The sequence below is a fragment of the Oreochromis aureus genome, linkage group 14 (assembly GCF_013358895.1).
Source record: "Oreochromis aureus strain Israel breed Guangdong linkage group 14, ZZ_aureus, whole genome shotgun sequence".
NCBI classification, from domain to species: domain Eukaryota; kingdom Metazoa; phylum Chordata; class Actinopteri; order Cichliformes; family Cichlidae; genus Oreochromis; species Oreochromis aureus.
The window spans coordinates 4,594,377-4,621,740 of NC_052955.1; the positions used below are offsets into that span (position 1 = coordinate 4,594,377).

General features: G+C 40.2%; 2 protein-coding genes across 4 annotated transcripts; both read right to left on the reverse strand.

Moving 5' to 3' along the window:
- Positions 1-1,327: 1,327 nt before the first annotated feature.
- LOC116311897 (protein FAM222B-like) lies at positions 1,328-11,026 on the reverse strand. Of its 3 annotated transcripts, none has more exons than XM_031729122.2 (4): positions 10,878-11,019; positions 10,236-10,289; positions 8,096-8,223; positions 1,328-6,591 (listed from the first exon to the last, which is right to left on the reverse strand). In XM_031729122.2, exons 3-4 carry the CDS (start codon positions 8,175-8,177, stop codon positions 4,640-4,642), a joined length of 2,034 nt encoding a protein of 677 aa, XP_031584982.1. In that variant the 5' UTR covers positions 8,178-8,223; positions 10,236-10,289; positions 10,878-11,019; the 3' UTR covers positions 1,328-4,639. The 3 variants fall into 3 exon arrangements, with proteins under 3 accessions (XP_031584982.1, XP_039454014.1, XP_031584981.1); XM_039598080.1 differs by having other exon boundaries at positions 10,236-10,292; XM_031729121.2 differs by lacking the exon at positions 10,236-10,289 and having other exon boundaries at positions 10,878-11,026.
- Positions 11,027-12,235: 1,209 nt separating this feature from the next.
- On the reverse strand, positions 12,236-26,548 carry LOC116311896 (flotillin-2). The gene is made up of 11 exons (XM_031729120.2): positions 26,355-26,548; positions 24,219-24,300; positions 20,365-20,455; positions 19,299-19,422; positions 18,075-18,193; positions 16,916-17,029; positions 16,710-16,829; positions 16,174-16,388; positions 15,410-15,593; positions 14,234-14,383; positions 12,236-13,929 (listed from the first exon to the last, which is right to left on the reverse strand). The coding sequence occupies exons 1-11, from the start codon at positions 26,401-26,403 to the stop codon at positions 13,894-13,896; spliced, it is 1,284 nt and encodes a 427-aa protein (XP_031584980.1). The 5' UTR covers positions 26,404-26,548; the 3' UTR covers positions 12,236-13,893.
- Positions 26,549-27,364: the final 816 nt, after the last annotated feature.

The window sequence follows — 27,364 nt, forward strand, 5'->3', positions numbered from 1 at the left end:
TGCCTAACAGCAATAAAAAGCAGGTTTAGAGATGACACAGATTACAGTGTTCGTCTTTATGCATTGTTTCCTACTTAACAACAGAAGGAGGAAGTTTTTTTTTCTAATAACCCATCAATCCGGATGCTCAAGTTATGGTGCGGCTGCTTTGATTGACAAGTGTGCTGACACAGTTAGCTTTAGTCCAAAGCTGCAGGCTAGGCAATAACATTGCTGATTGGAGTTATTGAACTAGTATTCTTTGGTTTTTTTGTTGGTCTGTGTCTTTCAGAACATTTCAAAGCAATTATCTGGCATAAAACTGATTGTCCAAGAAGTCTGTGCTTCAGTTTTGGTGAATGAAATTCTGGAATTTTATTATGTTACTCAGCAGGTATCTGTGCGTTGCATCGATTGTTTAGATAACTGCATGCATAAACAAACTCGCTAGCATTAGCTTATAACTTAGCCCTCTTATCTAAGTATGTTGCCAGTTTAGCAACAGCCAAATTGGTAAAACTGATCAAAAACAGATGACATCTTTTACAGTGCCGAGAAAAAGAATGCGGCTTTTCCTAACTTCTCTTTTTTATTTTTACCCCCGACTGAAGAACATCTAAAGTAGGGGTGGGGGGATTCAGGCCTCAAGTAGGCAAAACTGGAATATCACATTTTCAAAGTAAAGAAAGTAAGCCCCCCTCCACCACTGTTCACAACATGTCTTTGATAACCAAAGACAATTATATAAATCAGTCAAAATTTAGAGAGAGTTGTTATGTCTGTCCTGCAGGTTTTAGATATCACCCTGGGTCAACACAACTGAATCAAATGATTAGTTCATTACCAGGCCTCTGAAGACATGTTGAGGAGGTAATTTACCCTTTTAAATCAGCTGTGTTGGATCAAGGACGCATCTAAAACCTCTAGGATACTGGCCCTTGAGACCTGAAGTTCCCCGCCAATGATCTAAAGAACTGCTGGCTTCACTTGTCAGTTAAGGTCAGCGTTCATGATTCAACAATAATAAAGAAACCGAGCAAAACGGCGCCTATGGGAAAGTTCCAAGGTGAAACAAACAATCAGACCTGGTGGTAGTGTGATGGTCTGGCTGCTTTGGAAGCTGGACGACTTTCTGTAATAGATGGAACCATAAATTCTGCTCTCGACCTGAAAAACCTGAAGGAGAATGTTGGCCATTCGATATTCATACACAAATATCTTTCTGCTTAAACTGAATTCAGATTCAAGTGTAATTCCATATATGCAGTTTTATTAGCTTTAAACCCTTGAAACATGTTGCTCACAAAAAAAAAAAAAAAAAAAAAAAAAAAAAAAGTCAGTCAATAGCTTTGTGTTTGAAAACTTTATTTTGGTTAGGGGAATGTTTGTGCAAGACATTTTTTCCTGAAGGTTAGGCAAAACTGGAATATCACATTTTCAAAGTAGAGAAAGTAAGCCCCCCTCCACCACTGTTCACAACATGTCTTTGATAACCAAAGACAATTATATAAATCAGTCAAAATCTAGAGAGAGTTGTTATGTCTGTGCCCCAGTAAATATTGCCATCTATATCAACTTAAAAAGCTGAGCTACAACATCCTCAAGTAGATGTGATTCTTGACACAGTTCTTGTACAATATTTCTGTATTTTAATGCATTTCCAGATTTCTGGTTAAAACCAGAACATTTGGGGTGCACTCTGCAAAAAAGGAACTACTCACTCTAGATATTTCTATTATTTTTTTTTTATTTTTTTTTAAATAAATGCGCATTTCACATCGTTACTTTTACTTCACAAGACTTTATTTAACCCCAGCAGCTTTTTGTTAGGTCACCAGGATGCTGCTCATTAACAAGCTTTCAAAAGGCTTTCAGCCAGAGTGGTTAGAGAGGGACTTCTGGTCACTTTGGTCAGTGAGTCAGCAGCAAACAGTTCACACATCCTGACAGTGTTTGGGAATCGTGGCACACTCCAGGACTTCAGTCCATGACACAGTATCAGTAGTTATACTAAGCAGCTTGGTCCCCCCATCAGAGATCAACTTTGTGCACCTCTGTCAGCACGCACACCTGTGTGCAAGTACCCAAGCTTAACATACAAGCAAGCACTCAGTCTCACTCCCTCACACACACACACACACACACACACACTTTTCTCCATACTACACCCAGTGGAGGCACTTCATATGAAACTGCAGAACCTGACTGTGGTGGGCTGTAACGAGGCAGTTCAACATTAACAGGGCGGGTCTGTCTAATCCTTTAGTGTTTTCACCCAGTCAACTTAATGTTAAAGAAACCCAAACAGGTTTGGAAGGTCTTTAGGCCACAGTGGGTCAGACTTCACTCTGCCACCTTGAATACTGGTCAGTTTTAAATCATTAATACAGAATCTTCTTTAAATTTGGCTCGCAAGACATACAAACAGCCAAACATACCTGCATTTGACTGGTGACAACTTTCACCTTGCACCCATCAAATAAATAGGAACTTATTTCACTGATACAGCCCATATATCATCACCACAGAAACACACACACACACACACACACACACACAGATCATACGTGTGTGTCAAGATTTAATTTAATAGCAGCTTCAGGGGGCAGGCACATCAAAAATGAGAGCCAGGAAAAACAAAAACCTAAACTAAAAAGTAAAATTAAAAAAAAAAAAAAAAAAAAAAAACTGCCATTAAGTACAAAGACTGAACTCCAGAAAAGCTACAGCTTGTAAGAGAACTGTCTCTCTTTGAAGATTTATCATCTTGCAATTCTTTCTCCCTTTTAATCTGTACGATGTTCTGAGAACAATCCAGTTAGGAAAAAAAGAACTGCTGTTGTGAAAGACATTAAAGGTTGGATGCAAACCTATTGCCTGCATCAGTATGTCACCTATGGCACCTAATGTGAAAATACCTATGGCTTCAGGATGCAGTGGTCCAAACAATAAATTAAACTATGAGGATATTATATGTAACAACTAGTTACAACAGTTCAAATACCTTAAAATAACTGCTACATCCCTGGTCTAAATACCTATTAAATCTGCTATTAAGTCATTTGTTTTCTCCGCTATCCTAAATCCTTAGGCAACATTTCAGACAGAAGGATGAGGGCTTTATAATCTGGGATGAGTAGCATTATTACCTTAAGGCAATATCATCCATTCCTACTGCCTGTACATGTTAACACCTCCCAAATAGCTTTAAATAGGGAAACCAAAGTTCAGGGGCAAAAAACAAACAACCTTCCTCACAGCCATACACAAGTTGTGATCCTGGCAAAGAAACTGTTAAAGTAGACTATAACTAGTGTGTCATTTAAGGCTTTTTCCAGAAGGCTTGAGGGTAGTACAGCAACACAAGCCCAGACAACATCAACTATGGTACATCTAGTAAAACATGACCTGCATTACATATTCTTAGTTCTTTCTTTGTAGGTCACAAAAATACAACACGTGGTAAGGCCGGTGACTAGTAGATGAACAACTGACCACAAGCCCCACAGAAAAGGAAACATCCACGCCACATCAGTTCACTTGCATTACAGTAATAAAATGGTGACAACGTGTGCTCAAGGGAAATGACATTTTCCCCCGGTAGCATGATCTGACGTACTTGCATGCATGCACATGATCAGTTTACCTTTCACATACAGACACGCTCAGTTTAAAGTAATGGGATCCATTCTATTTCACATTGCCTAAAGATTAACATGTGGGGAGCTAATGAGAGTTTCTGCCCCTTTTCCAAATGTTAAGCATGACATTTAAAAGCAAATTCTACGATTCAAGTAAGACAATGTACAGAAATGCAAAAACAACAACAACAGAAACATTTAAAAGGAACTCCCACACTACAAGAATCTCAGAAATGGAGGTGGTTACCGATTTTGCTAGTACTGGCAGGGTTTGTTTTTTTTTTTTCCCCCTTCCTTTAAAAAAAAACCAAAAACAAACAAACAAAAACAACAACACACCACAACCAAAAAAACATCCCACCAAGAGCAATGTCAAAAATCACCTGGACCACCAACAATATCGTTCAGAAGCTATGTTAGTATTCCTGATAGGGGAGCTCTGGCTCACACCCAGGCCCCTTTACAAATGTACAATGCAGCTATGGGATTGAGCACTGTCAACAGTCCTAATAATTGCATATACAAGTAACCCCCATTCAAATGGATCAAAGCTGTTAGGAAGATAAATAATTGCAAATAAAAACATTACACAAAGACATCCTATTCTATCTTGCCTCTGGGCAGTTCTAAGGCCACACATGCTAATAAAAGTTGAGTTGTTCCATGTCAACCTATGAAAAGCACTGTGACAATCATAAGGCAAGCATAGTCTCAGCTGCAAATTAACATTTCTGAACACCGTAGATATATGAACAAACAGCAGCACATCTGTGCCACAGATAAAACAGTCGACAACGATCTCAAAAACCCTTCATCTGCAACAAGTACGACATGGCTTAAGACCTGAGGAATACTTTGAAACATCACACCTGGTGGGTCTTCAAATCAAGCTCTGAAGCAATGCAATTTAACTGCTCACTTTGAAGGTTTTAAAGAGTAAAATACAGAAGCTGAAAGCAACTGTAGACCAGAACAAAAACAAAAAATTCAGTACACGCCACATGGGCATAAACGCACATTTAACAGTAACCTGGGCGATGAGCATGGACTGCTCCGCTGCTGCCAGGTTCCTGAACTTGGCTCCTGGCGGACCTGTGTATATTCCCCATTGCATCCACATTCTGCTCCTGAAAGCTGGGCATCTGAAAATCCCCACCTAAGAAATCCACATTCTGCATCAGCTCTGACTGGTCATTAGGACCCTCCTTCCCTGGCCTATACTTTGCCCCTGGGATTCTGTCTCTGGAAGCAGCAGCCTGCCCTCCCTGGAAAGCCATTGAGAGGTCTTGAGGGCCATTGTTTCCTGCTGTTGCTTGAACGCTGCTCCACGGTGGCTTCATGTAGTGGCCATTAATGTAAGGCATAGAACTTGCTGGGCATTTAACAGGGGATGAAGGTTGCGGTTTTTCTGCAGGATGATTTAGGGGAAAGCTCTGTGCACTGTTTGGTAGCTTGTGACTGTAGGAGAGGTTTCTGGAGGGGAAAGCACACTCAGCTGGAGGTTCCATCCTTGGATTCTTGCAAGGATTGGCCCCCTCAGGAGGCTGCTGCATGTGGGCTAACTGATGCTGAGCCCAGGAGCGTTGTTGCTGCAGCTGCTGGAGCTGCTGAAAATGCTGCTGCTGCTGTCGTTTCTGCTGATGTAAATGGTGCTGAAGCTGCTGCTGCACCACCTTCTCGGGGTTGGTGTGAAAAGCAGGTACACTATTCGCAGCAGCTATACTCTGCTGTGAATTGAGAGAAACGCTGGGAGCTTGGGCTGCAGCTTTGTCTGGTGGTCCCACCATGAGGCTGCTGGGTATGTTGCCCAGAGCTGGGTGGTGAGAGGACACCCTTGAGCTGGCATTGATGAGCAGGTTGCGGCTAATGGGGCTGGGGTTTGCAATCTGTCCCTCACAGACTGAGGTGGTGCCCATACCGGCCCGAGCCTGACACAGTTGGTTGATTTGGTGCACAATGATGCTCAGGTCACCAGGTCTGTTCTGATGCAAGCTGGCTGCCATGGACAGTGGGATGGTGGAGGTAGATACAGTTATATTTGGTGGGGCATCTGGGTCAGGGAGCTTCTGCGGCCCATAAGGTCCCAGTCGGGCTTGCTGGGGGCAATTAGGCATGGTAGGAGGGCCTGCAGCAACAGCCTGGGGAAGGGCCTGCGACCCAACTAGCCCCTGGGTGTGCTGCATGCTTGGAAGCTGAGATCCATCAGATATGTGGCGCAGATCCTGAGTCACTCCTTGCTGTGAAAGTAAAGCTTGTGGAGGAGCCGGCTGATGCTTTAGTGACTGCAGATGAGAAAGATGCTGCTGTGGTACAACTGACGAACATGACTGGCCCTGCTGTGGCTGCTGCTGCACAGTCTGGTTGTGAGGGAGGCTCTGCTGTCTCTGCATACCCTGTGCATGAGCCAATCTCGGCTGCTGTGGCGCCTGAATTTGGGACAAGCTCTGTTGCTGCTGGAGAGCTTGTGAACGAGCCATATTCCTTTGCTGTAAAGCTTGTGGGTGAGGCTGCTGTAAAGCCATTGGATGAGTCAAACGGTGCTGTTGCTGTAGTGCTTGAGGGTGAACCAAGTTCTGCTTCTGGAGTGCAGACTGAGACGGACCCTGTAGGTGAGGAGCAGGCTGAGGATGGTTTAAAGTGCTTTCAGTGGCGTAGGGCCCACTGTGAGGATTCATGACTGAATTATGTAGTTGTCGGGCGTGGCTAGAATCTGAGTTTTTGACAGGTGCACGGAGGACAGCCAGCAGGCCCCCACTGTTGCCGACCTGAGAGGAGTAGGGACTCTGCCGTTGGTTGGACAAGGATGTGTCGAGCCCGTTGACTGTGCGACGAATGTGCTTCTTTTGAGGTACTTTGACGCTGCTTGGGAAGATCTGGATGGTCAAAGGGTTGTTGGCAACTTTCTTAGCATAGGCATCCAACTCTGCTGGGGTTGGATAGCTGGCAGATCTCATTTTCTGTGTAGTTTCCCCTGCAAGATGTGCAAAATCAGACAAAAAAGCATTCTTAGAAAATAACACCAACTGGGATTTCACATAGCACAAAACTTTATAGAGAAACATGCTGTCAGCCTGCACAGTTATACAAGTTCTTCAATGCAAACTGGAGGGAAAAAAAACCAAAAAAACAAAAAACCAAGGTGACCGTCTCTTAGGGGAAACTTTAAAACATCTTCTACAGCAAGGGTGGAGAACTCCAGGCCTCGAGGGCTGGTGTCTTGCAGCTGATTTAAATGGCTAAATGACCTCCTCAACATGTCTTGAAGTTCTCCAGAGGCCTGGTAATGAACTAATCACTAGATTGAGCTGTGTTGACCCAGGGTGAGATCTAAAACCTGCAGGACACCGGCCCTCGAGGCCTGGAGTTCACCCACCCCTGGTCTATAGTATAGAGTTTTGAAAATGTCCTTGGTGGGAGTCTTTGTTAATAGCCAAAACTGTAACATTTACAAAAATACACAAAAGTTGTACACTTATCTATGCACTCATATTTTCTAAAGCTGCTAAGTGGACCAGATTGCAATCATCCTGCGCTTTAAAAAAAAAAAAAAACCCAAAACAAAAACAGCCTATACAAAGTCTCCCCATTTTCAGAAACCCAAAATAGTCCCCAGAACCCAAGGACATCCCCATTCAAGTTGTTGCAGCCACCTTTCAGTTGCTTCTTGTTCTGGTTTTTCTGCATTCATTATCCATTTGCTCTGAGGTGCTGTCCGGTCAGCTATTCACCATTTGTCGGACAGGGCAGGTCCCTTTGCTCAGATGAAGCCAAATGCTGCGAAACTGATCAGACAGCACTTCACCTTGCACACAGTAGCAGACTGTAGCTGGCTATGATAATGCATGTTCTGCTCTGGAGAGCCAGGTGACAAACAAAGACTACTGCCACAGCGGGGGACTTTGACTTTGAATTTGTCCAGCAATGACAATATTTATGTCAGAAGCAGATAATTAATGCTCTTATTACCTCCCACAAAGTAAATATGCTATCATTCACTGGGTTATTTAGTAAAGTATGTTTTTCGTTTTTGTGCATACTCATCCTGCTGCAATATAGCCACAAATACAATCTTATTCTGTGGGAAATGCCACAAAAATTCAGAAGTTTTCAATAATGTGTCATCATTTGTGCACTAGCCTCAAACAAAAACCCACTTCACTTACGGTAATGTTCTGAACAGATGTTGAATATTTAACTGCATCTTGAAAGCAGGAAGCATGGACACAATTTAACTGCTTTTTAAAATCAGTTGTCTAAACTTACTGGTAATTTTTATCATTTACATACATTTTCTGCATTGCTTTACAAGGTCATCCCACTACGAGTTTCAGATGCTCAGTGATTAGATATTTTATACAACTAAACTTTAGTGTCATTTAAATCTTTGGAAATTGTGGATGTCGTGTTTAGAAAACCGCTTGACTAGTATGATAAGTCAAAAGAAACACCACAACATGATAAAAGACAGCACTTACATTTTGGAGGTCCAGTGTTCATCTGCGTGCGGGAAAGTAGTCTGATGGTAGGCTTAACTGATGCTGGCAGGCGGGCCAGCATGTCACTTTTCAACTAATGCAGCACGGGACACCTTTTCCTCACCATACTGGGGGACAAACAGAGCAGGTCAAAGTCAGCCGTTGACACACACACACTTACGTTGGTGTGAAAATACTTTGGCATCACTGATTTTCACAGTTCAGTTTGACCTTTTGCAAATGGCAGCTTGTAATAAAGAGAAACCATGGCTCTGTATAAGCTCTCTGTGTACACACTGCAGGCAGCAAGGAGCTGAGATGGAGATGAACAAAGCAGCACATAGTTGTAGAGTGATGGCAGACTGTAAGCCAGCCAGCTTTCTGTGTCAAGCTAAGAATGTGCCAAAATGTTTTAGCAGCAAATTAGAAAATTCAACAATTGGGGAAAAGCCAAGAGCTATGCTGAAAATCTGCTTACAACACAATCTAAAACTTTTATTTTAAATATTTCATCATAATGCAGAGGTACAGAACCAGTGCTATATATAAAGTAGTGTTTTAAATAAGGAAAACAAACTGCCATTTTTCTTCATTTTGTTTGTCCTTTTAGAATTACTTACTTTCATTTTCTCCAGTAATACAAACATATTTGATACAAGCCATTCTTTAACATTTCACTGTTATATCCCCTTTTTGACTGTCAATTATACCAGCAATACGCTAGCTTCACTTTTCAGAACTGGAGGCTATGTATCCACACAGACACCTCATATTCAGAACTGTGCAAAAGCCTTGAAGTACCTCTCATTTCTTTACAATTTGCTTCAACAGATCTAGGCTTTGTTTTGTGTGGCACAGAGCAATAGTTCTCCAAGTTTTCTTAATGTCTTTCAAGGTTTTTTTGGACATTGGTGGCTTTTTCACTCATTTTCTGTTCAGTTCTTGTACCTTACCATTTTCATAAGAATGTTTTTATGTTTGGAGGGGGAGAAAAAGCTGAGGCATGCCAAATTACATACGAACCACACTGAAAATCAGTGGCAACAAATCATAATTGAGGTTCTGTCATGGTTTGGAGCTGCATTCAGTCATGCTGGTGGAGATCTTTTCAAAATTTATGGATTTATGAATATAGAAATGTACCATCAGATTTTGATCCAACATGCAGTACAATCCAGAGAGCATCTGATTGTCCACAGCTTTGTGTAGTAAACACATACCTGGTTTAAAAAACAAAACAAAACCACCGACGGTGGAACACCATCAGTCATGGACTGGCCTCGTCAGAGTCAACACTGAAGCAGCGTGGAATCATCAAAACCAAACAGCAGACAGCAAATATCCAAAGAAGGGCTTTGAATGTTCTTCAAGAAGCCTGGAGAACTATTCTTGAAGACTGGCAAGTTACAAGACAGCTACCTAAGAAGTCAGGCTGGTGGTCATAACCAAATATTTACTTTCAAGCTTGTTATAATAGTACAAACTGTGATTTTGCCTTACATATTGCATTTCTTTTTATTTCTGGATATTAAGTAAATTGCTGCACCTAGTTCCCATTTTCCTCCCTCCATAAAAAGGAATTGGAAGGCTGTCTTCAGCCTTTTCTGTAATATTGCATAGTTATATATGCTGTGGTTTAAAGTGTCACTGAAACCTCTGACTTCATGTTAACTCAAATAAATATATCTTCAAGGAGTTTTTTTAAAGACTTGAAATAAGACAATTAAGAAAATAGATTAATGGAGAATATAAAGATTTTGAGAACTGCTGGCGCTTTCTCAGCTCCTCCACTGAGAGGGAAGAGGAAGGGATCTGTTAAGAAGCACAACTGCCGAATCATCCTCCATTTGCAGTTTATGATTCATCACGAGTTAACTGTCTGAACAGTGGAAGTTAAGACTGACTTGTTATTCAGGATAGGAAAGACAAACCAGTTATAAACTATACAATCCATAGAAACTGTAGACCTTCTAGTGTGCTCACTGACTTTTATTCAGTGACATATTTATGATTATACACACAAGTTTGTCTACAGTGTTCAGACCCAGAATATAAAGCAGTTAGACACTAAACCAGTGTAACCCTAATTTGTAAACAATCAGGAATCAATAAAACATTATCAGCATTCATCCTTCCTTACCACAGAGGTGCGTTTATTTTGGCACAATTCCCCAGAGGTTTCAGATGAAGTCTCCTGCTGAGAAATGGTGTTTGTGTCAGATGCCAGACACCAGGCTTTTCTACTTAATCTTAATTAAAATGCATTGGGCTACACATCAACGCTTCAGTCCTAGCTGTACATATACACACTTATTTTACCCTCTGAAGGGAGGAAAGGGATGGTTAAAAACAGACCCAACCTTTCAAACATACCCACACCAGCTAAAGCTGTCTTTCTAAGGCTGAACCGCTTTCTTGGGGTGGTCATACAGCGGGAGAGGTGAACTTTCTGACAGCCGGTGTGCAGCTAGGTAACGTTAGCCATCTGTCTAACAATCCAGTCTCAACCTGCTGCAGTTTCAAACAGCTAGCTAACGCCTGAAGCCTTCAATAAACCACCCCGGACGATTCCAGTGGCCAAACACCATGTGAACCCCAAGCAGAACCAGACACCTTCAGAAAACTGATGTTAAATCGTTCAAAAGGTTACCTCAAGTCAAGCACCACAATAAATAAGGAGCCTCTTTGTGCTTATTGTGAACAGGCCAGCTGGTTAGCAAACTTTAGCTTCTCGTTGACGGAAAGCGCCGCCGTGACCTGTGTTAAAGAGAGCGATACTTACTCCTCAGGAATCTTTGAGTAAGGAAACTTCATTTTGTGGCGACATAACGTTGATAAGGATTGTAATCAGCGTATCAGCTCTTCGTGCTGCTGTCTGCTAAAGCAGCATCATCTGTCGGACATGCGCAAACAGACAGGACCCCTTTTCTGCATTTAAGGCATCGACGGTGAACGCCTGTCCAATAATCCACCACAGATGAGACGCTATTAAAGCCCAAGAGCGTCATTTTATCATAAATTTATCACAGATTATATAAACTTAAAAGATCTGGTTTTTCTGCTTGGGTGTTCCTGTCAGCCTTATATTAAGCGCACGCAGCAGCAGTTTGGGACAAATGTTAACAGTTGGTCACTTACTTCTTATCACCTGGCATGATTTGGATTTTCTGAAGTGGTGGCATGATGAAAACCTTCCACAAAAAGCAAGGTTTTTTGTTTGTTTGTTTTTTATAGTGAATTAAACTAAAAAGTAACACTTAGTGTAAAAAAAAAAAAACATTTTGGCCAACCGAACTAAAAATTCAATCAAACGAAAATAAAAAATAGATAAAAACAGATAAAAATGTTTTTGTTCAGGTTGGTCAAATTTTCCAGCACAAGCAGACCGAAGAAACATTAATGCAGACGGTTAACCTGACTGGGATGACTATGTGACAAGAATTTGTAAGATTTAGGAGGTTTAGATAAGCACATTATTAAAATAATAGTATCTGGCACCACTAATATTTTGAAGAAAATAAATTAAATTCACATTAAAACTAATCAAAACTCAAACCAACTGATTCCCCTGGGGAAATAACAGAAACTAAACTGAATTTACTAATATACAATTAAAAATCACATGGAAAATAAAACTGATAAAAAACAGAATACTACTGCACAATTACTCTGGTGAGAAGTAAAACAGGAAACAACTGAGGAAGATTTGAGTTTAAAGCTTCAAACAAACTCAGATAAGGTTATTTTAAGTTACTTTATGATTCTAAACTGGCCACCAATTTAGAATCATAAATTAACCTAACCTCATCTTTGGACTACAGGAGGAGAGAAGGCTATTTGATCCATGGACCTTCTTGTTGTGAGGTGATGGTGCTAACCACTGCACCATCTCACCAGGGAAACATCTGTTATTTGGTTGTTGTTGTTGTTTTTTTACAATTGTTTGTTTAGTTGACTTTTAAATATTTTCCTTTATATTTACTATTAACTACTACTAAAAGTATTGCTATGGTCACTGCTGTAACAAAAGAATTTCCAAATATGGGATAAATAAAGTATTTATATTGTATACTCAACTTGTAAATTCCTGCCTTTTATCACTTCCGCTTTAATTTAAAACAGAGAAAATAAAGAAATAAATCATGGCAGTTTGATTTATTAGAATGACAGTTTGAGAGTGAGCAGATTCTATTGTATCCAGATGGATGACATGCAGCAGGAGCATACATGAACATATGAACATTTGAAACAAACAGGTCATGAAGAAAGTGAAGATGAGAGACTCACACACACAAAAAAGCATCAACAACAAGAATAACAGTCTTCTATAAATTCTCCCAGACTGACCGCTTCTTCCCCAATAACTACTCAAACTAAACGTCCCTGCCAGGTTGCAGTCAGGTCGTCTGGAAACACGAGAGTGGATGGAAATGCGCAAACCATTTGCACGACTTTTTTGCTAAAATGGACAGATTCTGTGAGCAGCTGCAGTGGATTACACTTCCAAACTAGAAAGCTCTGTGACAATTACAAATTTTAACAGATATAACATTAAGATAAGTTTGATTATCCAGTGTACCCCGCTAGAATATCACTTCATATCTGATGCCACAGTTCAGAAATTGCAGATATGTAGAAACGCTGAACAGAAAAGAGTGTCTCTCTAAAATGTAAAAGTTTGGTTTGTTGACACACTCTGTTAAACATGGCTTAGCATCTATAGGTAACTGTTGTGTCAAATTAAACATTGGTCCTCAGATGCACAATCCCTCCTTCTGATACAGTAAAAATCAAGTCAGTCTGTTCTATTTGGCATCACTGTTTCATGTTCTAAATCTATTTGATAGCCTCACATTTTACGCAATATAAAGACGTTCAATTCTCTAAACTGGTTACTTTCACAATTTCTCTGCAACCCCCCCTCACCAGCCACATTTTTCTACTTTTAATCAAGGCCAAGCCAGCAGCTACCTTTTACATTAAAACCCACTGTATATATATTTTTATATATATATATGTATATATAAAATCAAAAAAGTCACACACATTACAAGCTAACCACATTAACACAAGAATTTGCTACCCGTTTCCCTGTCAGCATATAAATGATGGTAAAACATGTCATGCTTGATATCAACAGACGCGGAGAGAAAAACTTCATTCAGAGGGGAACAGACAAAAAGTCTGCAAAGGACTGAAGGTGGAGATTTGAAAAAAAATCAGCAGGGCTTCTTTTGAGACTGAGAGCACCTTTGTCTCAACTTCTGAGACATAAAACAGTGTTTCATTGGTAAAAATGACAACATGAAACACACTGAGAAAAAAAAAGATTGAAATTATCTGTGGAATTCAGATGTGTCACATAACAGGTATATAAATTAACAAAAGGGCTGAAACATAAAGAGTGTACAAACTGGCCTCAGTGTATAATTACCAAAGAGTAGGTGTTATGATATAATAAATAACAAATATAATCTGCCTCATCTTTCAGTCTAATATCAGCTCTCTTGTTCAATTATGTTTTATACAAGCCGGCCAATAAATACATTTCAAACACAACAAATAAAAATCAATCACAAAATATTCAAGTTTTAAACTAAAAACAAAATCTTTGAATGAGCAGCAGTGCATGCAGATTTTCTGGTCCTGTATAAAGTAAGGCACCAGAGGTTTCCAAAATTCACTTGGTATACAGAGTATACGTATAAAACAACAAAAATCTTCAAGTGTATTAAAGGCAGTCTATGACAGTGCATACAACAGAGACTGGAGTCATGTGGAGTCTTCGGTTTTCAGGCTTAAGCTGAGCTGGTCACCTTCTGCAGCAGAGGGATCTGCCAAAAAAATCCCAAAAACGAACAGATTATTTGTAAAGCTTAACTGAAGTACAACCTCGCTGGTTTCAACGTCCTTTAGGTTCACACTGGAAACAAAAACTTAAATCCAACACGCTTCCAACTGTTAGGATTTATCGAGGCATTTCACCATTTTTACATTACACTCCAATCTAAGACGAGACAGCTGCTACTTTAATTTTCACCATATGTCTCCCAATTTCATTAAAGCGTCTATAAATAAGTGCTGAATTACAAAGGTTAACAGGAACACATCATATATAAAATGATATAAAGATGTTACCTTCGACAAATCCACTCCAGTGAGAGCGTTGACCGACACGGGAAGTTCGGCCAAAAGGCGGTTCACCTCGCCTGTCACACGGCTGCCCTCGCCACTCAGAATGACAATTTCATTCGTCTTGGCTAAGGGCGCCGCCACTTTGGAAGCAATCTGCAAAGACATTGTTAAGCGTTTACAGTAAGATGAAAATAATAATCCAGCTCTGGTGTTTTATGTGACATGCTAGACTAGCCTAAAGAAAAATACTAACTTTTTCTGTTGAAAGTTTCGGCATGGCCAAAGCTTCATTATATATTAAAAAACCCATAGCTAATCAAATATCAACACTTTTCCAGGTCCATTAAACTTAAATCAGCTGGAAGGCCGATTGTTTTAAATTTGGTCGACCATTTCTGGACTTTTTGCTAACTGTCCTGGGACAGCAGGCTCATTGCCAGAGAAGGTGAGATCATAAGGTTTTGGGAATCTGCACTTCTGCCTCGGACAGATCTCTCCAAGTGTGCCAAAAATGGCTTGCATTTCATTTTGAGGGAAATGAGTACACAAAGTCAAAGGGAGAGAAATCTGATGGGAGGTGAGCTTAAAGTGTGTTTGTGTGGCCAAAACACTGCATGGCACCTGCCACAGTTCAGGTTGTTTCTCCTGAATGTCTTCCCCTCAGACGCTTCAAGACCTTACAGTAGATCTGAGCACCGACAGTCTCACTCTGGGGGATTGATTCAAAATGCATAACTCTGTGAATTTACAAAAGCAAACAGAAATATCAGCTAGCATGCTAGCACAAACATGACCCTCCAAATGAAAGTTAAGTGAGTTTGGCACAGGAGGGGAAATGCCAACAGAAGTCGATGTTTGCTTTCTGCAGATGGCTGAGGTTGACAGCAGTGCCGGAAGCAATACAAATGGATTTTTAATAGACTGGGGTTATGGTTCTTTACGATCACGCATTGTTGAATTCTTAGTAATAACATTTGTATCAAAGTGTTAAATGCAACCAAAAAGTGATGAAGCTGAAGTGATGAAAAACTTGTGCTTAAATTCATGTGGACATAAAAAGAAAAATACTTCTAATTCATCAACCTCGGGCCGGGTGATGCTTGTAAAATGACATCCAACTTCAATTCAAGTTCTTCTCTTCCTTAGTTTGAGCTGTATGAGCACGTATCTGTGTGTTACCTTAGGCAGGGCCTCGAGGACCAAAGCTGTCTTAGCTGCATCTCCGTACTGCTCGTAGGCCTCAGCCTTCAGTCTCATCTTCTCAGCCTCAGCCTTTCCCACCGCTTCAATCGAGCTAGCCTCCGCCTCACCAATCTTTTTGATCTTCTCGGCCTCAGCCTGGGCAATCAGCACTTTCTTCAGCCTGAAGCAGGGAAACATTAAAGTAATATTTGCTGTTATCAAAATCCCTTCCTGAGTGGGAAGGATGCAACTTTTTTGAGACAATTTGCTTCTTAGTGACGTGTCATATGTTAATCTGTCTTCATGCACAAGTTTGGGATGTTGGGATCGTTTTTACAGCTTTCCTTTCTCAAATAAAGCCCACGGCAGCACACAATAAACTTCAAATCTATTTTGCTCTGCTGGAAATACTACGGGTGGATGCACAGGAATATCAGTTTTTGCAAATCAGTACAATCAGACTTTTTCATACAGAGCGCCTGGAAATTACACGATACATTTCACTTCAGAAAGGAAAAACATTTATGGAAATATGGATGCATTATAGTTAAAAACACAGTCTGGCTTCCTTAGTCCAAACTTTCCAGGTGTTTGTTTTGTAGGATTCTGCAGGGATTAAACCAACAAAATAAATAAATATATATTTTATATCAGGGAGGTAATGTGCTGTCTAATCATGTCTGACAAGAGCTGTGGTACATTCTTGGGGATCTTGCCATTTCTACTCATTCCTAAATCTGACTGAATGTCTTTTTACTCACTTCTCGCCCTCAGCCAGCTGCTGCATTTTATAGGCCTCGGCCTCAGCAGGCCTCTTTACAGTGGCAATGAGCTCCTTGTCTGTCCGGTCAATCTCCTTCTCCTCAATTGTAATCTCCTTCTTCCGCTGCACCACTTGGATCTCAATCTCCTCCAGCCGGATCTTTTGCTGCTCTTTGGCAGCCTGCAGCTCGTATGCCAGCTGGGCCTCTGCTTTCTGAAAACATCAACACAGAGGTGGTCTAAGGCGTTTACATCTGAGGCAACACAGTTTCTGTTTGTGTTGACACGTGCACTTTTTTGAGGTCTCATTTTAATGCATTACTTCAGGTCAAAAGAGCACATGTTGTTTTTCTGATTTTAATCACTCTAACTGCAGATTTCAGGTAAATTGTTTACACACCATGTGATTTAATGCAGACTGGCACTTTTTGGGAACAGCCATAAGTTTGGTTAAAGCAGTGTATAATATAGTATAATAACAAGTATTTTTATTTGAACTGTACACAGACAACCTGTAAGTGCAAACAGTACGAACCCTAGCATTGACTTCTTGGTTGAATGAAGCTTTCTGCAGCTCCAGTTCTCGTTTGGAGTCAGCCATCTTGGTGTCGGCCTTGAATTTAACATCCATCATCTCCTTCTTGCATTCAGCTTCCTAAGGTGATAATAAAGAAACAGAGCTGTGAACAGCTGGTCTCTGTGCACGGAAGAATCCATTTCAAGCTTGCTAGATTTTCTTACCCGTATCCCAGCATCCCTCTCTGCCTCGGCCACACCGATGTCTGCATCCCTCTGGACAGCTGCAATCTGGGTCTTTCCAAGGGAGCTCAGGTAGTCCAGTTTATCATACACATCCTTTGAAAACACAGAACCACAGGACACGTAACATTAAACTGGGTGTGGCGTATATCAGCATCTTTCATGTGATTAACAAGGTTACGAAGCCAAAATAAAATAAAACATACAGATTAAAAAATGCTGGGCCTTTGTGGGTGTAAAGAAAGCAGATGATAGGGTGGCACTCAAACAGTCTCATTTCTACATGTAACATTTAATCATATTTTAAAGTCCAGAATCTGACGTGTCACAGAAATCCTGACATGGACTAAAAGATGTTACAGAAATGGACTTTGGGTTTCAGCAGAGCACTAACCTCAGCCGCTTTGTCCACACCACACACTTCAATTAGTTCTAATGAGCAACAGTGAACTCCACAGGGTGAGTCCAGTCAATTATAAAAACCAATTAAACTCATTAGGGATGACTTCTCTAATAACCAGCAGCATCAACAGCTCAGAGAAAGACCTTTTCAGTTTCAGTAATATTACAAAACTACAGTCTAAAAAGAAAGATGGGAAGGCTGCTGACTAATGTTTGAACGACTGTCTGTCCCATGTGTCGCCCTGTCAGTGTCACATTTCTTCTGACTGAATAAATGTGGCCTAAAGCTAAAGTTTTGACACTCTGCATCATCTCTCTTGCACATCCACACTGAGGCAAAATGGAGAGCACCAACAGCGCTCACATGGTTTAAGTAGTTATATACTTACATGAATACTTAATATTTTTGTTTTTATTTTACTACTTTTGTTATATTACTCGTTTAATTTTCCTGCTAAAATTGAACTCTGCTGACATAAACAAATGTTAGACTAAGACTGACTGACCCTTCTTTTTATGCATACTGAAGAGGTACTGGGTGCTGAACTCATTTACTCCTGTTTCAATACATGCGGTCTTTGCAATGTAGAGAAAATCGTGTCAAAGTCTGTGCTGAGCTGTATAACTAGTAACCTTTCTTCTGCACATGAGCCTTTTCTTCAGATAATCTTATCACTGCAGCTAGAGGCTGCTGCCAGAGCTCCTGCTGCTGTGACTTCTCATAGCACCTTTAACTCACCTTAATGGTAAAGCTCAGAATCTCGATGCCCATCCTGCCGACGTCAGGAGCTGCTACGTCCCTCACCAGTTTAGCAAACTGATCCCTGTCCTGATAGATCTGCTCGACTGTCAGAGTACCTGCAAAAAAGACACATCGTTCAATGTCATTTAGCCTGCAATTCACTTTTAACAAACTACCAGCAGCTCTGTGCTGGGCAGCTTTATTTTTGATCCAAATTTCTTTTTTTATTTCACGTCACAGCATCATAATTTTGTCAGAGAAATGCATCACCCCTGAACTCAAGTAGCATAAATGGTCAGCACAGAGCTGCTGGTACTAATCAGAGATCGACCGGTCCGTAGACCACAGTCTGACGACTGCCAGTGTTCTCAGTCAGCCTCACATATGTCTGCATCCAAGTCAGTTTGTTTCAGCATGTGCACAGAGGCAAATGCTCAAAATCACAATCAAATTCACACGGTAATTTTAATGTTATTAGTGTGGAAGCCACCCATTGTGAGTCAAGACAAAAAGTCTGGAGGCCTGCCCCAGAAACCCTGGTAAACAACAACTCCAATCACATACTTAAAATCACCCTCGCCCAGCTTAACATTTGAAAGAAGCTACAAAGGAAAAGTGCTAAAGCTAAAGCTGTCCAGAGCTCAGAAACAGCCACAAGCTAGCAGCCTCAGTATGTGCAGCCAAAGGATTAAATCCATTATGAGGAAAATAGAAAAGAGTTCAAGTCTCCATAAACTGGAAAATGTAAAGTACATAAATCTGCACCACCTGCTTTGTTTGGTATGTCAGGTAAAGGTGGTAAAGGTTTCCAGTAGCAGAAGATTCTTTAACTTTCTGCAGATTGGGGGAAACTGTAAAGTTTAATAATGTCTTTCATTGTGGAAATAATATTTCACATTGAATAAACTGGTGCATCTCTAGTACTTATACAGCACTTATATATTACTTTTCTTCTCTAATTCAGACCTCAAACAGAAAAGCCAACACAATATGTATAACACATAAAAGGCAAACTAAGGCTAACTTGTAGAGTAAAGTCAGGAACTAATCAATAATCAATTTAATACTTTGCTTCTTTTCCTCTGTTGTATACATGCAGGAGCAGCTACTCTGGACTTGTAAACCAAGAACTAAAAATTAATAAAATAACTATGATATTGTTTGAAATAAAATCTATATATGTGTAGTGTTACTGTTGTGGTTAGTGTTAACTGTCCACACCTAGAATGGAGCGCAGATGTCCCTCCAGAGTCTGCAGCAGCACACCTTTGATTTCCATTACTGATTTACCCAGAAACTGCTCACAAGCCACTGCCAGCAGGTCCTGCTCCGTCATGACTTTCACCTGAAGGAGACACATTTAGAGTGTGTTTACACAGCAAGCCTTCTACACTGAGAAGCAAATCATGGCACATGGGCTCAGAGTGCCATCGGTGCAATTTTAAACAATCAAGCAAAGTTAATCTCAACAATTTTGAAAATGAATGTGCTAACACCAACGTTGTTTGGCTAGAAGATGAGCCTGGTAAGAAAATGTAGATACATATATAATAACACCTTTTCATGCTTTTATATGCTGTTTTGACCAGGAACCTATCCCACACAGTGATACGGCTCTTTAAATTTGATCCAAAATGCCCTTTTTGATGTTTTTACTGTGAATGATCAGAAGTGCAGTTTTGTTATAGATAGATTGTGATGCTCTGAGTGTACCCACCTTTATGTACAGTACTTAACACATTTACTAGACCATCACCCAGTCAAAGGTTCATGCCACAGCAGTCCTAATTTAACAGTATTGATAATTACCAAAATATTTTTTTCTCTAATGGCTAACTTACCAATATATGCAAGCTGTTTGATTATTATATTTTTCATGCTAAATTATAATTAAATTATTTCCAAAAATGCTGGACAAAAATAGTAAAGCACATATTTTTTTTAATGGAGATGCCAAATTACAGTTATTTCTTTGCATTCCTGAAAAAAAAAAGTTTTTGTGGCTAAAGGGGTTCATCAAGTATGCTAAAGTCATTTTACTAAATAAATAAATAAGACTGCTGATTATGAGGCAGTCTGTTGGGAAGCACTGCTTGATTTTTCTTTGGAATTACACCATTAGATTACAGGGACACATTTCAGAAAACATCAGAAAGCATTGCAGCAGAACCCGACACTTTTGATAACAGATGATGTTTGACAAATAGGCTTGGCTTGAGTGAGTGAGTGAGTGAGTGTAAGTGTTTGTGTCAGCGTTCGCAGAGAAGACGCTGGGATCTGGTCTTACCTGAGCCACCCCTGTGACAGTGATAGCTACTCCTTCTGCTGTCTCCACATCCTCACATCGTGGCTGCAGAGTCATTATCTCCAGGCTTAGCCTACAGCAACAAACACAGGCACAGTTATTAGGCTGCCCAGTCCCGCCTCAAGACTGAAACAATAGAGCAACAGGTGGAACCTTTAAATATTTAACACTAAGAGTCTTCCTGTCTTCAATGGGCCTCTGGGCGGTAAGTTTGGGCTTAAGCACACTCACTCCTCACACAGTAAAAGGCAGTCTGCGTTGTGTTATTTAACAGAAATCCATAGATTTACCTGTTATTTCTGAACATTTGACAAACACAAAATCCTTTAGTTGTGTAAAAGAAACCGAAGTTAGCAAAACTACTGAAAACTGCTAAATTCCTGCATCTTTTCTTTGAAAGATCCCAAAATGAATGAAAAAACCCCCCTGAGTCTATACCTCATTGTTTATGATTATGTGTATGTCTACTTTGCATATAATTGTGTAAGACACTGTTGCAAAAGAGATTTAAAATGTCATGGATTGTATAATCCTGGTACATGAAAATTTATTTAAAAAACAAAAACAAACCTATAGCAAAAAATTTCTGAGCCAGTCACAGCAGATGGTTGTGAAAGTTTCCTCCAGTTCAGAGCTCCTCCTCCACGTCATCTCCAAGTCCTTATTTATAGGGGATCATCTGACTGCTGAGCGTCTCTATCTGACATTGAGGAGACTTTTTGTCAAAGTCCTATGAACAGAAACGTTTTACAGTCTTCTCTGCGGTGCAGTGTAAGTTTCTGTGTGCAGCCTGTTACAGTCAGACCACATCAGGATCCCCTTCAGTTCGCTTACCAGCCCCGCCTCAGAGCTGAGGACGCCATCATCTCCCTGCTTAATTGTGTCTACACCAATCTGGACCAGCTGGCAAGCACTGTGAGGGTCATGTTTTTCGACTTTTCCAGTGCATTCAACACCATGAGGCCGACCCTTCTGGGTGATAAGCTGATAGCGATGCAGGTGGATGGCTCTCTCATGTCCTGGATTGTTGATTACCTGACAGGAAGAGCACAATATGCGCGTCTTCCACATTGTGTGTCTTTCCTTTTCACTCTCTACACCACAGACTTCAGCCACTGCACAGAGACCTGCCATCTTCAGAAGTTTTCTGATGACTCTGCAGTGGTTGGATGCATCAGTGAGGGTGATGAGTCAGAGTACCGGGCTGTGTTTGACTCCTTTGTCACGCGATGTGAACAGAATCATCTGGAGCTCAACATGACAAAGACCCAAGAATTGACTGTGGACTTTAGGAGGACCAGGAAACCTGTGACCCCTGTTTCAGTCCAGGGTGTCAATGTGGACATTGTGAGGGCTACAAATACCTTGGAGTACACACAGATAATAAACTGCACTCTACAGGAAAAGGCCAAAGTCGTCTCTATTTTCTAAGGCGGCTGAGGTTTTTCAATATCTGTTGAATAACGCTTAGGGTTTTTCTTTTTAGTCTGTTGTGGCCAGTGCCATCCTCCCTGCTGTTGCATGCTGGGGTATCAGGTTGAGATGCCAACAGACTCAATAAACTGATCTGCAAGGCCAGTAATGCTGTGGGGATGGAGCTGGACTCCCTTAAGGCAGTGTCTGAGAGGCGGATGTTGTCCAAGATAAGGATAATGCTGGACAATACCTCCCACCCACTCCATAACATGCTGGCCAGTCACAGGAGCACGCTCAATGAGAGACTGAGATTACCCATAAGGCACCACTGAACAACACAGGAAATCATTCCTGCCTCTGGCTGTACAACTCATCCATCTAATGCACAGTACACAGTGCAATAGTTACACCTTTAATATTTGCACATCCTCTACAGTGAAAATAACAAAAAACAAAGTCTTACAGTTTAGAGTAAAATGTCACCTCTGTAATATTCTGGATATTTATAATTGAGCTTTGTGTGTATATATTAGAGCCATTTCTTATATTTTGTAAACTTTTTAATATAGTGTATTATTTAATTTAGTTCAGTCTGTTACCGTTTTTGCCTTGGAGCAACTGTAACCATATAATTTCTTTAGGGATCATTAAAGTATTCTGATTCTGATTGCAGGAAGTACACCCCAGGTCAGTATTTCGTATAACCACCGTTAGCAGCAATAACTTGAAGTAATCCCTTTCTGTATGATTATCAGTCTCTTTCATCATAGAGGAGGCATTTTAGTCTACTCGTCTATACAAGTTTGCCTCACTCCATTGACATTTGCAGATATGTGTTTACAGCTCTTTTAAGGCCTTACCACAGCATTTCTGTCAGGTGGAGGTCTGAACTTTGGGTCATTGCAACACTTTGTTTTCTTTTTCACCCATTCTGTTGTAGATTTGCTGATGTGCATATCAATCATTGTCTTGTACCATGACTCAAAGCTTTAGCTGTCAGACAGATGGCCTCATATTTGACTCACATACACTTTGGTATACAGAGGAGTTAATGGTTGACTCAATGACTGCACGGTGCCTAAACTGCCACACCTCCACCACCATGCTTAACAGCTGGTGTAAAGCATTGTATTGATATTCTGTTTGGCTTTCTTCAAGCGTGGTGCCGTCCATTATGGCAAAACATCTCTATTTGGTCTCATCTGTTCAAAGGATATTGCTCCAGAAGTCTTTTAGTTTGTTTAGATGCAGCTTTACAAACCTAGGCTGTGCTGCCATGTTCTTTTTAGAGAGAACATGCCAACCCTTGGTGGGGGTGTGTGGGGGTGTTGCAGCCTTTCAGAGCATTGCAAGGTCTGACTTTGTGGTGAATCAGGTGGGATACCCACTCCTGGGAGGATTGTATTAACACTGTGTTAATGATTTGTCGATACACACACGTGAATGATCCTGACCACTACGATGCCAAAACTCCCGCTTTTACAGATGTGTTCACACCTGCTGATGATCAATTAATCAAGCACACTGAATTTGCAGCACCTGGCTGCTATTTACCCTCTTAATTCCTATGGAAGCATTAAGGGTGTACTTTCTTTTTCACATGGCCATAAATAGAACTGAATTGAATTGCATTGAAGAATCAGTACGTTGGGGATGGATCCACCCTGCTTAGTTTCACATTTCAACACACCTGTCCGATGGTTGTGTGAAGCACTTGTTTGCCAAAGAGTTTGTTTACACTGTCCACATGCAGCTGTGTTTTGTTAACTTCCATTCATAGCTTATTCAGACACTACTCAACACAGAGCTGAAGCACTGCATCTACTTGTGACTAGAAACCGATGTCTCTTACCAGAGAACAAAATACAGCTTCTTTGAGGCAATTCCCTACTCACAGATCACTTTTGTTTTTTAACAAAAGTGAACTACTAGGATTCGATTACTCAATTATGATTATAATTATAGGTATAACAACTTTATCCATAGCTAAAGTTAAAATGTACCTATTACAGACAAAATGACGGGATTAAGCATTTCGCAAAGCATTTGATGACCGTTCAGTTCTGTGTAAAATATAAGTCCTGCAATAAAATATTTTATCTATGACAACTCACAAAAAAATAATGTGAGATATGCACTTAGCACACTCCACATTAAGAGAGCAGCATACATTTAGTTCTCAGTAACACTACCCCAGTCATGTAAGAGGAAATGTTTGTATACAATGTGACTGGAAACACACTGTGTGTAATATGAGACAAAGTGTGGGAGAACAGCTTCCACTTTGCCTTCTGATGGCCTTCAGATAATGCAATTGACTTTCTTGTGGTTAATCTTTTTCGCTGTGGTCTAATTAGAAAGCTTGGTCCATATTATATTTCAAGATAACATTTACATCATTGCTTCTAGTACACTGTCACCTTTGGGCGTCTGAGATGAGCCACCATGCCCAGGACCATCCTCCTACGACGTAGGTTTTGTTATCAGAGCCGCAGCAACCACCTGAGGAAAGAGGACAGCGCCATCAGGACTCTTTAGTAATTCTTTGACTATAATATTAAATGATACAGTCCAAAGATATGAACTGAGCTTATTAAGCAGAGTCCCTATTAAGCCTTTTTAACATTGAAAGGTGTTTTACAACTATAATCATTATCGTTCACACTACTTTAATTATTCAAGAACCCAATGTATTTATTATGGCCTTTGTCTGAGAACAACAGCTGGATAGTGTTTTCCCATAGTTTTTCTCCCCTTTGGCTTTTACACATGCCGTGTTTATTATCAAAACCTGTTTTACTGGCAGGTTTTGAACAAGCTCTCTACTTAAAGTCAAGATTTCAGAGAGTTACTGAATAGTTTCTTTATTTTCTGTTTCTCAGGAGCCAATTTTGGCAACCGTGGCCTTCCAATCTTCCTGCGACAGATTGGCGACCTATCCAGGGTGTACCCCGCCTCTCGCCCTATGAGCTGCTGGGACAGGGTCCAACCCCCCAGTCTCTTATATAATGTTTATTTCATATATGTATTAATTAATGTAAGTGGCATGATTTTTTAACTATAGAGTTAAGGTTATCATTTACAGACATGATGCTGAGGGCCCCAACTTGCAACCTTAAGATGACAAAAGTAAGATGTGTCCTTTATTTTTGCTAACATTGGCCCTTGCTCTGTAGCACAATATTGTCCTCATAGTGCAGTTTTTTTTATTATTACTACATTATTCACTAGAAAGCTTAAAATAAACAAACAGGGCTGTGTGGTAGTACAGTGGTTCACACTGTGGTCTCACAGTAAGAAGGCACTGGGGCCTTTCCTTGTGAAAGTTGTATGTCCCCATTTTTCTCACATGGTCAGAAGACATATTGGGTGTAAACTGCGACATCAAACTGGGTGTAGGCGTAGATCTAAGGGTGAATGATTGTCTGTCTTTGTGCGTTAAGCCCTGTGATGGCCTGGTAAATTGCCTACCTCACCTCTCACCCAATGTCGGCTCCACTCAGCCATGACTCCAACCAGATGTGCAGTTAAGAAAAGGAACATTTATCTAATGCCCTTCAATGCGTCTTTTCCTCTTAGAGAACATTTCTATCAACATGACTTTTTAGTACCCTAATCTAATCTAATCTAATCTAATTGTGTGAATTTAGAAGGGTTGTATGTTCTTCAGGTTATACCGTTGAGTTATTTTATACTCATATACTCTATCTGATGTACATGGGGGGGGGTTCTTTTTCCTGATATCTCTACCAATTAATTATAGTCATTAAAAAAACTAGAATTGGTTCAGGATGACTAAATCCGTTACTTTTAGCTACACCATGCTCATTAACGGTGGTAGAAGATGTATTCACATCATTTGCTTAAGTAAAAATCCTCCATGGAAAAATCTACTTGAGAAGAAGTACATAAAAGAAGCCTTAAAATGCAGTAAAAATAGTAAAGTAAAAGTTCTGTTCAGGTCCCACTGCCTCATATGATTATATACACTGCTCGGCTACTTCATTAGTCATTGGTTGGAAGCCAATGATTTCATCTTTGACGATGTGTTTAGAGCTTGTAAAATATTATAATTAACCCGTTATTGTGACATAAATGTAGACATGCCTGTCTCCATTAGTTGTGAAATAAGTAGCACCAAATGGAAATACTCAAGTAGGGAAAATTTCTACTCAAGTACAATACTTGAGTGAATGCACTTTGTTAATTTTCAAATCCGCTTATTAATAAATCACACTTGTTATCAATAAAAGATAAAAACCTGACTTATTCACATATTTGCGTTGAGACGCCAATGGCTTTAAATCACATGATCCAAATCACTGCTAACGCACCGCCTGATCAGCGTCGCAGCTTTTAAGCTAAGCTCTGAAACGACACGACCGCTAATTTATTCACTTTACACAGTAACTGTGTCCTCTAAACGCACTGGCTCGCTCTGCACTTATTTTAAATAACAGAATGCCAAACGTGGTTTAGTTTGCCAGCTAATACTATTAGCTACTTTCTCCCCATCCCCGCTAGCTCGCTCCATCAACACGACGGGAAACACCTACCGGAGACCACCAACGCTTCGTTTGGCCCCACAGTTAAACAGCTTCCCATCCTGACTCAGGATAAAAAGGCGAGGGGAAAAAACCGTTAGACTCGGGAGCCCGTTACGGAGATGAAGATGATGGTGGTATTATCTGAGGTTTTAAACAAGCGCGAATCGTGTGTTTAAAGAGGCTTCACGTTCAGCACAACAGCAACAACAACACGACCCGCCCAGCGACGACGTACTGACGTCATGCTTGTCAACGGCTCGTGTAAAGAATAACTCTAATTTTAATCTAATTTTTACTAAAACATCTCAACTTTAACAGCCTTATTTAACAGCCTGATCTTTGTGCTGTATTCCTACATCCTGTCCCTCTTTTTTTTTAACTAAAACTTAAGCTAAAAAAAGATGAATTATATTCATATTTTGTTGTTTAGTACCCCCCTCTTGCTTTGTCCTTCAAAAATTTTAATCTTACACAATTTCCAAAAATATCTTACAAGATGTAGGAATATGCCTGATGTGTATATTTGAGTTTGACTACATCAGTGGCATGACCCTCAGTCCTAGTAAAAAAATATTAAATATTATTTTTCTCACTATTATATGTACAATTAGTGCGAAAGACCTTCTCCGATGCTTTAATTTGCTATCATATCTTTATTTAGTATGTTGCAGTGTCTAACTGTGGCCACTAGAGGACCGTAAATAGCAATGTAGAAACCCTGTCCAGGTCAGTGTTTCAAAAAATATTCATTTCATATAAATAATCAAGCAAATTGTTTAATATAGTGAAAGTATAGTTTTTGTCACAAAACTGATCATCTAAATTGTTGTATTTTTTAAAAAGTGTAGTATAGTTATTTTTGAAATACTGCATGTAAGTACACTGCAGTCTAATTAAATGCACTTAGACAAAGAAATGAACACCACTAACAATGCAAAAATAAACTCAGATAACACATAATAATTAGATTAGATTTTTGGATTACATTTTCAAATTGTTATGCAGCTGTATTCATTAAT